This window comes from Dreissena polymorpha, chromosome 5 (assembly GCF_020536995.1).
Source record: "Dreissena polymorpha isolate Duluth1 chromosome 5, UMN_Dpol_1.0, whole genome shotgun sequence".
Taxonomy (NCBI): Eukaryota; Metazoa; Mollusca; class Bivalvia; order Myida; family Dreissenidae; genus Dreissena; species Dreissena polymorpha.
The window spans coordinates 43,127,767-43,141,565 of NC_068359.1; the positions used below are offsets into that span (position 1 = coordinate 43,127,767).

The 13,799-nt window shown below is 36.1% G+C and overlaps 1 protein-coding gene across 2 annotated transcripts; it reads right to left on the reverse strand.

Moving 5' to 3' along the window:
- Positions 1-7,994: 7,994 nt before the first annotated feature.
- Positions 7,995-13,310, reverse strand: LOC127880828 (uncharacterized). Of its 2 annotated transcripts, none has more exons than XM_052428277.1 (3): positions 12,875-13,310; positions 10,788-10,936; positions 7,995-9,311 (listed from the first exon to the last, which is right to left on the reverse strand). In XM_052428277.1, exons 1-3 carry the CDS (start codon positions 13,162-13,164, stop codon positions 8,950-8,952), a joined length of 801 nt encoding a protein of 266 aa, XP_052284237.1. In that variant the 5' UTR covers positions 13,165-13,310; the 3' UTR covers positions 7,995-8,949. The 2 variants fall into 2 exon arrangements, with proteins under 2 accessions (XP_052284237.1, XP_052284236.1); XM_052428276.1 differs by having other exon boundaries at positions 10,332-10,936.
- Between the last annotated feature and the right edge of the window lie 489 nt (positions 13,311-13,799).

Below are 13,799 nucleotides of genomic sequence, written 5' to 3' on the forward strand. Positions count from 1 at the left end.
CTTCTACAGTGTTTACTGTTTTTTTCTGTTTTTTTACCTAGTGACCTAGTTTTTGACCCGGCACGACCCAGTTTCGAACTCGACCGAGATTTCATTGGGACAAAGCTTCTGACCAATTTTCATGAAGATCAGACATTAAATGTGGCCTCTAGAGTGTTTACGAACAAATGTGGACGGACGACAGATGGACGACAGACAAAGACCGATCACAAAAGCTCACCTGAGCAATCGGGTGAGTTAAAAACACACACTTTGCATGGTTTTTTCAAGATGTAATTTTACAAGTACCAGTATACAAAAGGCTGACATACTTGAGTAACTCTAACAGTTTATTATTTGACATATTTTTATCTTTTATAGTTATATACTTATCTGACATACTTGAGTAAGTCGAACAGTTTCTGGTCAGTAATGGGCACAATGGACTTGTAGTTCTGGAGTTTGTTGAACTCGTAGCGTTCCAGTCCCATCTGTAGCTGCCGTGTTGTCATGGGGCCCACGTTCCAGGCGATGTTGTTACACCAACCCTACAGCAGGACACACGATAACATAATTGAGTTGCAATCTGGGAAAATAGGGTTAACCCATTTATGCCTAGTGGACTCTCCCATCCTTCTAAATTGGATCAATTTATTTCCAAAATTAGGGATGTCAAGAATATTTATTTCTACATTTAGAATATTTCTTAGAGAAATTCATTTAAGCAAACAGTGCAGACCCTCATCTAGGTCTACGCTGTTTTCCAATGCCTTTTTTTCTAGACGCTTGGCATAAATGGGTTAAACGCATTTGCGTTAATTATCATCCCAGATTAGCCTGTGCAGACAACACTTTCTGCCTAAATTGGACTTTCAAAGCGACTTTGTTTTAAAAGAAAAATGGCATTTAAAGAGAAAATGCCATCCATCGCACAAGCTTATTGGGTACGCCTTACGCTATTATGAACTTTTTGTTGACAGAAAAAATCTTCTCAACATAAATAAAGTTTAGGCAGAAGGTGTTGTCCCTGATTAACCCGTGCACACGCATTTAGCCCCATTTTCCAATAATGAGGCTCAGATATATACAATTAACAAAACCCATGCATTCCATAGCTAGCATACCAAAGCTAGCACAATAGGACTCGGAATTGATATCTTTACTATGACCAAAGCATAAACCGGCAGTCAACACTCTACGCCATGTATACTCACAATAGCCTGTACCCAGTGAACACACCCCGGCCCACCCAGACCAGGTCCCCAGGCTTCTGTATGAAGCGATACACGTTCTCATCATACAGGTCCTCCAGAATGGGCCACTAAGAACCGGACGCATAGTCCACGTTGTTCCTGAAACAGAAACATGCAATGGAATTATAACAAGAGATCAGTTTGTCAGAAACACAATGCCCCCTATTGCGCCGCTTTGAAATAAAATTTCAATATATCAGGTTTAGAAATGATCTCCCTTTTAAAGCTTAAAACTTCCCTTGAATTGTATTTTTTAACTTATGACCTTGAAGGATGACCTTGACCTTTCACCACTCAAAATCCTGAGCTTCATGAGATACACATGCATGCCAAATATCAAGATGCTATCTTTAATATTGCAATAGTTATGACCAATGTTAAAGATTTTCTGACGGACGGACAGACAGACGGACAGACTGACGGACAGTTCAACTGCTATAAGCCACCCTACCGGGGGCATACAAACTGAAATATGCTTCTCTCTACAATGCCTAAATTCAAAACGTTGTTCCTAAAATGGAAACATGCATTGGAGTGAAGCTTGTTCTGGAAAAAAACTGGGTTAAATGCAAAGCGTTAAGTTTCTTCCTATATCAGCCTTAGTATTCTGCACAGGCTTATCAGGGGCAACACTTTCCGCGTGTATGAAATTTTTCGTTTAAAGGAAGTCTCATCTGAACATAAATCTGTTAAATCTAAATACCTCTCACACATGCTGCAAATCACACCCCAGTACGTTCCTCTCACACATGTTGGCTGCAGATCACATCCCAGTACATACCTCTCACACATATTGCAGGTCACACCCCAGTACAAACCTCTCACACATGTTGCAGATCACACCCCAGTACATACCTCTCACACATGTTGCAGATCACACCCCAGTCATACCTCTCACACATATTGCAGATCACACCCCAGTACATACCTCTCACACATATTGCAGATCACACACCAGTACATACCTCTCACACATGTTGCAGATCACACCCCTGTACATACCTCTCACACATGTTGCAGATCACACCCCAGTATACACCTCTCACACATATTGCAGATATCACCCCAGTACATACCTCGCACACATGTTGCAGATCAAACCCCAGTACATACCTCTCACACATGATGCAGATCAAACCCCAGTACATACCTCTCACACATGATGCAGATCACACCCCAGTACATACCTCTCACACATGTTGCAGCTCACACCCCAGTACTGCCCTGGCACTGCAAACCACTCCGTTTCTCCAGGACCGATGTTGATGTTGATAGAACAGAAGTTGTTGTTCTCTTGGTGGCCTAGGCAACCTTAAAACACAGTTTTAATTATGAAGACTACGTTCAAATAGTGTGACAGCACAAATTCAGTGTTTTTCCTCTATATCAAGTTGGTACCGGAAAATGGTACCGTTTGCAATCCAATTTCTTGACCATTTTTCCACATTAGAAGGTAAAAAATATCCCAAAATTTACAAAATAAATAAATAAAATACAACTAAAAGATTCATGACATGTTTTAATATTATGTCCCTTTTATCACAGATTCTAGCAGTGATTTAAATCAGTTTTCTAAAGGAAGTAACTATGATTTGCGTCGGTGATGATCAACTACCAATGCAAGTCAATGTATGCAATAAAATTGTGTGTGAGAATGGAAAGCAGTCTACCTGATGTCCTTAAGCCCGGCACCTTCATATAGAGCTGCAGGGTGTTCATGCCCCCCCTTACCCCAACTCACTCCTTTCCCATACCTGGTGTCCTAGAGCCCGGCACATTCATATAGAACTGCAGGGTGTTCATGCCCCCCCTTACCCCAACTCACTCCTTTCCCATACCTGGTGTCCTTGAGCCCGGCACCTTCATATAGAGCTGCAGGGTGTTCATGCCCAGTATCGTGTGGCCCACGTGACTCAGCATGTTGCTGCCGGACACCAGGCGACAGAAAGCTGGCAGCTTGGCAATCTCCTGGAGCTGCTGATACCACTTCTTGGGGTCGGACAAGTCCACATTTGTGCCGAACTTGATCATCTTAGCCTTCTTGCGCCTGCATGGGTGGGGAATAAGATAGCCATTACATCATGTCATTGAAATAGTCAGATTTCATGTCATTGACAAAGACAGATATAATTCGTTGCTAAACATTGTTATAAATTCTCCCCAACATATATTTCCATGAATGGAAAATAGTTTGGTTCTACCCAATAACAAAATCAAATTGTGGCATAAATAAGCCTACAGCTTAGAGACAATAGAGGTTAGAGGTGGAGAGGGGTGTATAGTGTGGGTGGGTGGTCATTAATTACATTATCTTCCAAAAATGCAAAAAAAATTAAAATAGTATATATACAATTAAAGTAAAACTGTGAATAAAGATCCTAAGGCAGGGGATAAACGGAACAGGGAAATAGGGAGCTTAAGTTGCGTAAGCGAGGCAGACAGTAGTTTAAACATAACACCAAAACAAAAGAAAAAGAAACAAAAACAGATCAAAATGAACAAAATGACAATACAATAATGAGTGAACTCAAAGAAATCAACAAAAAGCTATGTAATGTCCTGACAAAAGAAAGCTATGAATTGAGAGATTTAGTAAAAGGCATTGTGAACCAACTGATAGAAGAATTACTAGGGTCTATCACATTGAGAGTAGAACATTTAGAAGGAGAACTCTTTGAAAAAAACGGAAGAAAACATAAAACTGTCAAAAGAAATCGAAGAAGTTAAAACACAGCTGAAAAATCGAGAAGATGAGAATGAAAAGCTAAGAAAAAGCCTAAAAACTCAGGAAAAAGCAAACGAATACAAATTCAATGACATAGAACAATACAGTAAACGCAGCAACATAAAAATAGAAGGCATAAGAGATAAAGAAAACGAAACAGCAATAGAAACAGCAGAGAAGGTACTCGAAACCCGCCATATTCCGGACATTAAACTGTGTCATGCAGATATTGACATCACTAATAGAATCGGACCTTTCGAATCTAAGAAGAATAGACCTATTATAGTTAAAATGATCTCGAGAATGAGAAAGACAGCGTAACGCGAAAACAATACGAAAACAAAAAGACCCTATTTACGTCAACGACCACCTCACAAAGTTGAATGCACACGTATTTGTATGTGTAAGAAAAAAGCAGAAGGACATTGTAACGTCGACATGGACTCGAGATGGAAACATTTTCTACCGTGACGTGAACGAAATGGTCCACAAAGTCTCACAGGACCAATTCCAGTACTGGTAAGAACTTCCCTGGCCAAGTTAAGTTTGGGGCCAAGCACCCAACAATCGCGCGAGAGCGCCTATTGAGCGCTCTTTTTTTTCATACAGTATAGATTGACACCGTCCATGAAAAGTCACGAAATCCACGACCATTAGGAAAAGACCGAGAACATAGGAATGTCAACACAGTTTTTTTATGTAAACGGATTAGGATGACCCATCAAGTAATATTATCCCTGATCGATTAAACCTATGCGGACGCTTACCTTTCAAACCCATAAAAACTATAAGCCTACTACTGGTATATACGGAATATTACGCTAGTCAATTGTTCCAAGAGTTTGTATCACTCGAGTGGCTTGTGTGATGACGTATCACACGAGAGGCGGAGCCTCGAGTGTGATGCGAAATAGCACAAGCCACGAGAGTAATACAAACTCTTTGAACAATTGACTAGCGTAATATTCCTTTTATTATATACAACAACTAACGAAAACAGTTAACAAATGTATTTTTTACTTTAAATAAACTGACAAAACAATGACTAAAACGGTACGCCATAGTTTATTTAAGACGCCTATGAATACAGTATATGTAAATTAACGTGTAAACATTCGAACCGGGAAAACACAGGTTACCGACACGCTTACCTTATTGACATCGTTAATCCAATTTTATATACAACGAAAGAAAGCAAAAGTATTCAACTTGTGATACAAACCGAAGTCATCGGGATAAAATGGCTAATACCTTAATTTATCAGCAATTACAGCATGTACTGAAGAGAATTTAGTTTAACCTAAAGCAAGTTATTCCCTTTTGTGGAGCCCCAGTTTGCCCAGTTGGCTTGAAAGTAATTGCAAGGCATGCATTGTTTAAAGCACTCGTATTGGCGGAAAGATTTAAATATGCCTTAACTGAAATGGTATGTACAACTGATTATTTATGTTAAAGTTATATTGCAACTGGGAGCACACATTATTGTATATGTTTTTGTTTAGCTGCAGTGGTTTGTGTTTTCAGGTGCGAACACTATCAGTGTGTGAAGGCTTGAACCTAGATCCCACCAGGCCGAGTCTACAGCTGGGGAAATCGCATATAATTCCCTTGCGTGGAGTGAGTATTCGTACAAGATGTAATGTTGAACTATTTAAGGTGTAAGCTTTTCATTTTAGCTAAAAGTGTTCATGGTGAGTTGTTGTGGTAAGTCAGTTCCTGTCGCAAACGAATCGAGAGTCCCATAGACACCTGTTATTTGCATTCTCGGAAAGTGCAGTTACAATCCATAACCCAAGCTAGGCATTTAATTTCGACAGCCAGTATTATTTTAAAGCTTCAAGAGCAACAAATTAATTCCGCTTTTGGCATTATTGGTACGCAACGACATTTTAATCTTTTGAACTGCACATTAATGGAAACCAATCTGTAGCAAAATGAGGTAAAGTTGTCAACAATATGATGATTGACAGATTTTAATATTAGAGACGTAAAATCGTCGTTATTGAATGAACAGTGTTTACAAAATATAGTAAGCATAACACAAAACACTTCTTAACAGTCTTCAACTTAAAACGAAGTGAAGCGAATTCTCTCCACCCACTATTATTTCATATTTACCTGTTATAAAATGCATCATTGTGTTGTCTACTCAAATTTCATTGTCATTTATTGGCACACAAGTCGTAATTGTTCAGATTAAATTCGGGAAATTCCATGAAAATAGCAGGGGCATTTGACCTTTTTTAAATTCAAACCACTTCAATGCTATTATGGAAATTTTATTCAAACACCGTTATGCCGAAATAACTTAATTTCGAACCAATCAATCCGGTCCATCTCAAGTTTGAATATCTATCATTATTTGAAGCACTTATATGTGCAATCCAAATCTACCGTCTCATCCAATAATAGTAATAATAGTTTGCTCTTATAATACCTCTTGAGTTAATAAACTCAGTTAATTTCAGTATGTCGCTTACCCTTTTAAGTGTATGGTTTGTAGAGTAGAAAATCTTGTCAACATAAATGTTTTAGTTTGGTTTCTTGGTTTACGCAAGCAAAATTATCACATTTAAATAATTAACTTATATTTAGATAGGATATAAAACAAGAGGGCCAAGATGGACATAGATTGACCAGCTTTGTTATGGAACGTTACCACGCCCACACCTTCATGCAGGGCCAATTTTGACCACTGTGACATATTACACCTGTTGTAGTTTTTCTAACAGAAAAAAATTGTTAAGGTATTTCACTTTTGAATTCTTTATATGAAAAAACTTTGTGGAGTGCCACTATACAATGCTACACACCAATATTTAAACTCTTACCCTTGTGAATTAATGCGACTTGTTCAGGGATTTTCATATAATTTACACGTGTCTTTAAATATACTTACTGACACATATATCACGTTTTAATAGTCTTAACTTATAATTATAACAAAAGAAAAGTGAAAAAAAATCGCCTTCCCTGAGATTCGTCCCCGGAACTCTGGACAAAAATCATAACAGTGTTGAAAGTTTGCAATTTTGATCAGTCTATATCTGTCGTCCGTCATCGGCCTGTGCCCCATCAACATCGACTGTGTATCTACTCTAAATGCAATATAATTTCGCAATATATAGTTCTTGTAAAAAGTCTTAACAACAATTACATTTAAAAGAGACTTTTCACGTTCTAGTATATTGACAAAATAAAAAAAAATGTTTCAGATTCGCAAATTTTCAATTTAGTTATATGATATTTGTGGAAAAAAACAGTAATACTGAACATTTACCATGCTCTAAAATATCAATTATATGCATCTTTTGACGATGTAAAAACCTGTAAATTATAAAGCGTTGAAACGCGAAACGAGTCAATAATTTGATGAGTTTTGTTGTTGTCGTTATATTTTGTGACACTACGAGGATTGCTAGTATAATGTATTTAAAATACAATAATCATAGTATGAGCACGGATGGCCGAAGGGTCTTAGCGATAGATTTTTACTCCAGGGCTCCAGGGTTCAGTGGTTCGAGCCCAATTTAGGGTTCCTTTTTTCTTTCTCAAATTGTATTCTTGTTTTTTACGAGAACTTTTTAAATCAAATGTTTACATTTATGAATATAAAGCATTTAATGACAAACTTCAATACATGGCAAAATTTGTGAAAACGTCCCCTTTTCCACCAAACATTTGAATATTTGAAATATCCGTTCATTTGAAGCATAAACGAGGAGAAAACAAAATATGAAAGTCGAGAAAACAAAATGTAAAGTCGAGAAAACAAAATAATTTACTGTACCGCTCTTTTATTTAGGGTTGAACTCCTCTCTTTTCTATCTCGTTCGACATAGCTAACTTGTTTCCATGAGGTAGTTTCCTCGAGTTGATTTAATTCATGCCTCTTGTTTAATGCATCTTCTTTTTTACCTAATTATTTATCTCGTTCCCACGAGATAGCTAACTCGTTCCCACGAGTTAGTAAGTCGTTCTATCAAGTTAGTATGTCGTGGGAACGAGATAGTGCAATTAAAAAAAATAAAGTGGAGGAATTTCACCTCTATGCCACCGTCGTGAAGGAGGTTTTATTACCATACATATCAAAACATACACAGATATTTAAGCAGAAATGTAGTGAATGCATGAATTGACAAAAATATTATTTTTGATTTATGCATATAACTACGGGATAAGCGATATATAATGATTTTCAGTAATATACACAACGGTTCATTTCACAAGATTTTTTTTTGAAAATTTCAGATATTTAGCTTATATTGCCATCCAGTGTTATACTGCACCAATAACATTAGTCATTGGTCTTAGGTGTATTGATTGCATATTTGAAAATGTCAATAGCGAAGTGTTTATCGCAAAAGAAACGCATTTAATACAAAAATGATATCATAAGAAGAACAATATACAGAGAAGGGCAAGAGCAAAGTTCTTATGAACAAATTTTATCGGCATTTTATCAGAAAAAGGTTGTAATTTCTCAACATATTAAAGTACATGTTAATAAAAAAATGTTTAAAAATAATGGAATTGCATCGGTTTAAATGAAGGTCAAGGTCACTTAAATGAACTTAAAAAAGGAAATCGCCTTTTATTCCATAACTCTCCAATACATAAAGATATTTTTAAGAAACGTTATCCATAATTAATTGAATCATGACGCTGCTTGGCAGTTCATAATGTATTATTTTATAGAGGGTGAGGGAAGGATACTGCTACTGTAAATATGAAAAACATGCTGTTTGGGCGAAAAGGGTACACTTTACAAAAATAAGAAATAGAAAAAATGTTATTTTTCCGTAACTCGGTAACAAATTAAAATATTGCATTGTGGTTTTTTTTCTCAAATTTTGAAAATCATCCTACTCCAACTTTGTATAAAAAATGAACGTTTTCCTCCATAATTCAAACAATTTGGTTTTTGAAAAAGCGAGACAGCATGACAAGAAAAGAAAATGTTGAGCTCTCATTATTCCGACTGTTTAGAATTTATTCAAGTACAATCACCAAAATGTTTTCATTATCAAACATTCCAATAATAATTGAGTTCGTGTGTTTGCTGTAGTAGACACATGTAGGCCTAACAACACCACTCTTCTCTGTAGCCAATATTGCTCGTCTCTTCGTCCCATCTCTGTTGACCTGGAGGATTGTATTAGAGTCACCTCCACAGACCAGGACCTGTCCCAAGTTTGTCACATGCATGCCAGGTAGGATATCATTCCACTGCAGGACCGGGTCGGTCATTTTGGAGATCACTGCGCCATCCTTGGACAGTGTGATGAGCTGGTCTCTTGCCCCACTCGTTACATATATCCTCTCCCCATCTGGACTGACTCCACAAGATGTAACTGTGAAATTAGGAATAGTAATACCATTATAATGTGTATTCCACTAACTCTCACTGATGTGTTTGGTAGAAAAATCTTCATATAATCAAGGTATAGATTGTAATATCATGATATAAAGGCAAGCTACAGTCATGTTGCAAACGACTGAAAGTTGACTTGAGCTTATGTTATATTGGATTTCATGGATTGTCCTGGGCGATAAATCTTGAAATACTTGACCAACTTGTATGATTTTCACTAATCTGGCATAATACCAATAGCAATACATTGACTATCTCCGGAATCCTCCGTAAGATTGACCTCGTGTCTAATGGTCGCCATCTTTGCTTGTATTAAGTTTTTTACTACCCAAAAGGTAGATTTACGCTATAAATCGTCTGCTGATCCAGAGCTGCATACTACATTTTGACATTGGTTACAAATCACTCAATGTTGATGTATGGCTCCTTTGTCTTCGATTCTCTAAAATCATGGTTTCCAAATAATAACTTATTAAAGGCTTGACACATTTTATTATTTTATGGAGGTGTTAAATTATAAATAATTTTTTAAACTAAGGTTCTGTCCCAAATGATAAATTATTTTTTTAAACTAAGGTTCTGTCCCACTGGTATGTGTGAGGAGTTTTAAACTGTCATGTTAAACCGCCGTATTGCCAGCAGAAATTTAGTGTATTGTAGTGTTGATGTCAGTCAAGATGTTAAATAAGTACCAAAACCATCTGTCAAAACAGCGTGCTTGTTTTCTTGAAATAATAAGACAGTAAACGAGACCGGTTCTTATATTGACACATTTTTATTGCTTTCAATTGTTTTCACAGAATTTTAAAAGAAACACAAAGTGTATATAAAATGTACAAAAAATGTCGTGAATTGGTGGGTCTTGCTGTAGGCATAATTTCAGTTTAAACTTTAAGATAACCGCATGTTCTTCATACAAAACAAGACAGAATTTTAACTTATACCAGCTTCAGAAAACAAAGTTCAGCAGTGTGTAAGAAAAATATTTGGTGATTGTTACCATTGTTATGGTACAACTTGTTCACCAGGCTGCCATTCACCGTGTATTGGTACAGGGTTGTACCTGATGTGATGTACAGGTTGCCTTGGTGATGTGCAATTCCTCTACAGGAATGTTCCAGTTGAAATGTTCTGTCCTCTACCAACTCTCCATTAGTCACACTTATGAAGTGGATTTGATTATCATATACAGTAACAGCCACCTGACTTGAGTCAACCCTGCAAATGGACCATGGTTTATCAGAAAAGTCTAAATGAGTTACCACTTTGTAGTTATCATCCAACAACTTGAGTTTGTTGTTCCACATGTCTGTAATAAGGAGCTCGCCAGTGGTTGTCGCACAAATACCCGATATCCAGCATGTATCTGAATCAGTGTCAATTTTTACTGAATATTCTGTATCATGCCTTACTCTCGTTTTCTTTTTCGCGACATTGATTGGATTGAACAACTCACCTGTCACTTTGTAGGATTTATCTTGTGATGGCAGATTGTTCTCAAGTTCAGTTTCTTTCTGAATCAACTGCTCATGTAATGTATCAACATCGGGGGACGGTTGAAGATCGGTCACATTATCAGCCATCAGCTTCACTTTACTGCATTCCCTGTTAAATAAACATCTTGATCCATGTACAGTAAGTAATGATAATCAGATTTGTATCATATTTAGCATTACACTTTAACAGCTTGCTGGAATATCTCACTAAGAAAGTTTATTTTTATGGCACACAACTGAAAGTTTACCTGTTCAATAACTTACTTAATTCAAAAAGGATATCCTTTTTTTACTGTACATACATATGTTTGAGAATTGAAGGTAAGTGTTGAATACACGTTTAACTAGAGAGTCTTACACAAAACCGGATTCATTAGCCTTGGTGAGTGGTTCATGTTTTGTACCAAGCCAATAAACGTGGCCTTAAATCTCACAAAGTTTCGCCTATGAATATATCTATTTCAGTTAAAATAACTAGATTCATTTCAGGCTATATAATTAAAAATTATCTGTATTCAAATAAAAAATATTAAATATGAAAGAAAACAGTTTGAGGCAAAAGCAGTTATATAGATTAAAATTAATTAGTGTGCATCTGGCTTAATCTTTCAAAGATTTTATTATTAATATCTCAAGAAATATTACAGTCAAAATCTCAACATTTTCTTTAGACCATAGATTTTGATATTATCTTTATTGTTAAAGTGTATTCATTACATAAAATTAAGACATAATTCAGTAATAGAAAAAGTTAGTACTGAGAGCAGTACATAAAGAAGATTAGTCGGCCTTCAATATCTCCTATTGTTTCCTAACGTTGCTGCAGGGAAACATATATTAACGGTATAGTGTACGGTATTCTTTACTTATTAAAGCTGTTATTAAAATCGAAACTTTGTTTCATGTTTATCATGCTTTCAATTCCACCGTGTGAAGTCAACAAATCATGTTTGTTGGAATTAAACAAGCCTACACGATTAACTTGTGATAACGCTAGATAACATAGGGCAACAACATAACACAAGAGCTACCGAAGGTATGCATTAATGTTTACACTCTTTAAACGAATATGTCACAGTACGTGACATGATTTATCCATGTCTTCCCCTTATTATCTTACACCCTTAGGAAGATTTAGATTATAAAAATGTATATGGAAAAGATGGTTTAATGCATGTGCGTAAAGTGTCGTCCAAGATAAGCCTTTGCAGGGAAGACATGTTTCGCCTAAACTGGATTTTCTTCAAGAAGGGTCTTCTTTTAACCGAAAATACAATAAAGGCGGAAATTATCGTCCCTGATTAGCCTGTGCTGAAAGCGCAGACTCGTATGTTTTTGTATTGAGACAATGTGAAGAAGGCATACGTCAGTTACACTAACTCAAGATCAAGATCACACATGCGGGTTGAATGTTTTATGTCTATTCTATATAGTATGTGCCTTAAATTGATTTTTTATGAAACTCACCTTAAATTGTTATCAAATTGGGGCAATGGGCAGAAGAGATGAGGCAGTCACACCAACTCAAGGCCAAGTTCATTACTTGAGGATCAAACGAATAATTTCAAGGGCTATTTAAATTGTATATAGCTGTCCTTTAGTCCACCTATGTTATGGTTATTGTGTAATTGTATAGAGTTTCATATACTGCACTGTTCATGAAATGAAATTGAATGGATTTTGTTATGAATATCTGGAATTACTTATTTCTTAAATTTGATTTTATTTCCCTGGTAATTGACCATTTTATAATGATTGTAAGTGTTCCATTAAAAGAGCTCTAAGTATACACCCCATTTAATTACTATTTCATACGCAATTCTAAAACAATACTTGAACGATTGGAATTACCAATTGTAAGCATCTGACCAAAATGAATCATTTAGGACAAGAGTAAGCAAATAAATGAGGATTAGCATATTATTTGTTTAACTCTTTATTTATGAACATTAATAAGCCTGTCGGAATAACATCAAAATACATTATTGCATTAAATCATTTATTTTAGTATCGGACACTATATCGTAAGTTTATACATATTACTTACTGATGGCTGAAGACATTGCATGCAGTTGGTAATAGCTGGTCATGTTCCTCACAGAGCTGTGTTAGTTTCTGATCCTTGTGCTCCTGACTTTGCTCTGATTCATTTTCTATTCCCTTGCCGAATGGCCAGTTTCTCAAGCGTTCTATTCGGAGTGTTTTGTGCGCTTTGTGCATCTGGTAATGATGTTCCACACAGCTGGTACAGTAACATTTTGAACATTTCTCACAGTAGAATTTTGCCTCCTCACATATCTCATTTTCTTCACAAATATCACAAGCATAGTCATCCATAAAGTGTGATCCGATGTTAACTGGTCACTTTAAATTGTATGCCATCTCAGAAAGCTGTAGCGTAGCAAATTCGACAAGCAATTAGGTTCAAAGTTTCGTTATTATTGTAAACATGTTCAATACTCAAGATAAAGACTTGAGTTGCATTTTTATCTTTGCGGTTTATCACTCTGGGTTATCTCTGCACTGTTAATTTAAACACATTATACTTAAAGGGGCCTTTTCACAGATTTTGGCATATATTTAAATGTGTCATTAAATGCTTTATATTATTAAATGTAAACACTGGAACTAAAAAGCTCCAGTAAAAAAATTCAAGAATAAACTTAAAGAAAGAAAAAAAGTAACCCTCAACTGGACTCGAACCACTGACTTCTCTAGTAAAAGTCTATCGCTTAGATCACTACCCAATCAGTGCTAATACAATGAGTGATGTATTTTATACTTAAAATTAGCAATCCTTGTAGTATCACAAAATATAATGACAACAACAGAACTCTCCAAATTATTGAATCGTTTCGCGTTTCAACGCTTTATTATTTTCAGGTTTTTAAATCGTCAAAAGATGCTTATACTCGATATTTTGATATGGTTGGTGTTCAGTATAACCGTTTCCTCACAAATATCATAACTGC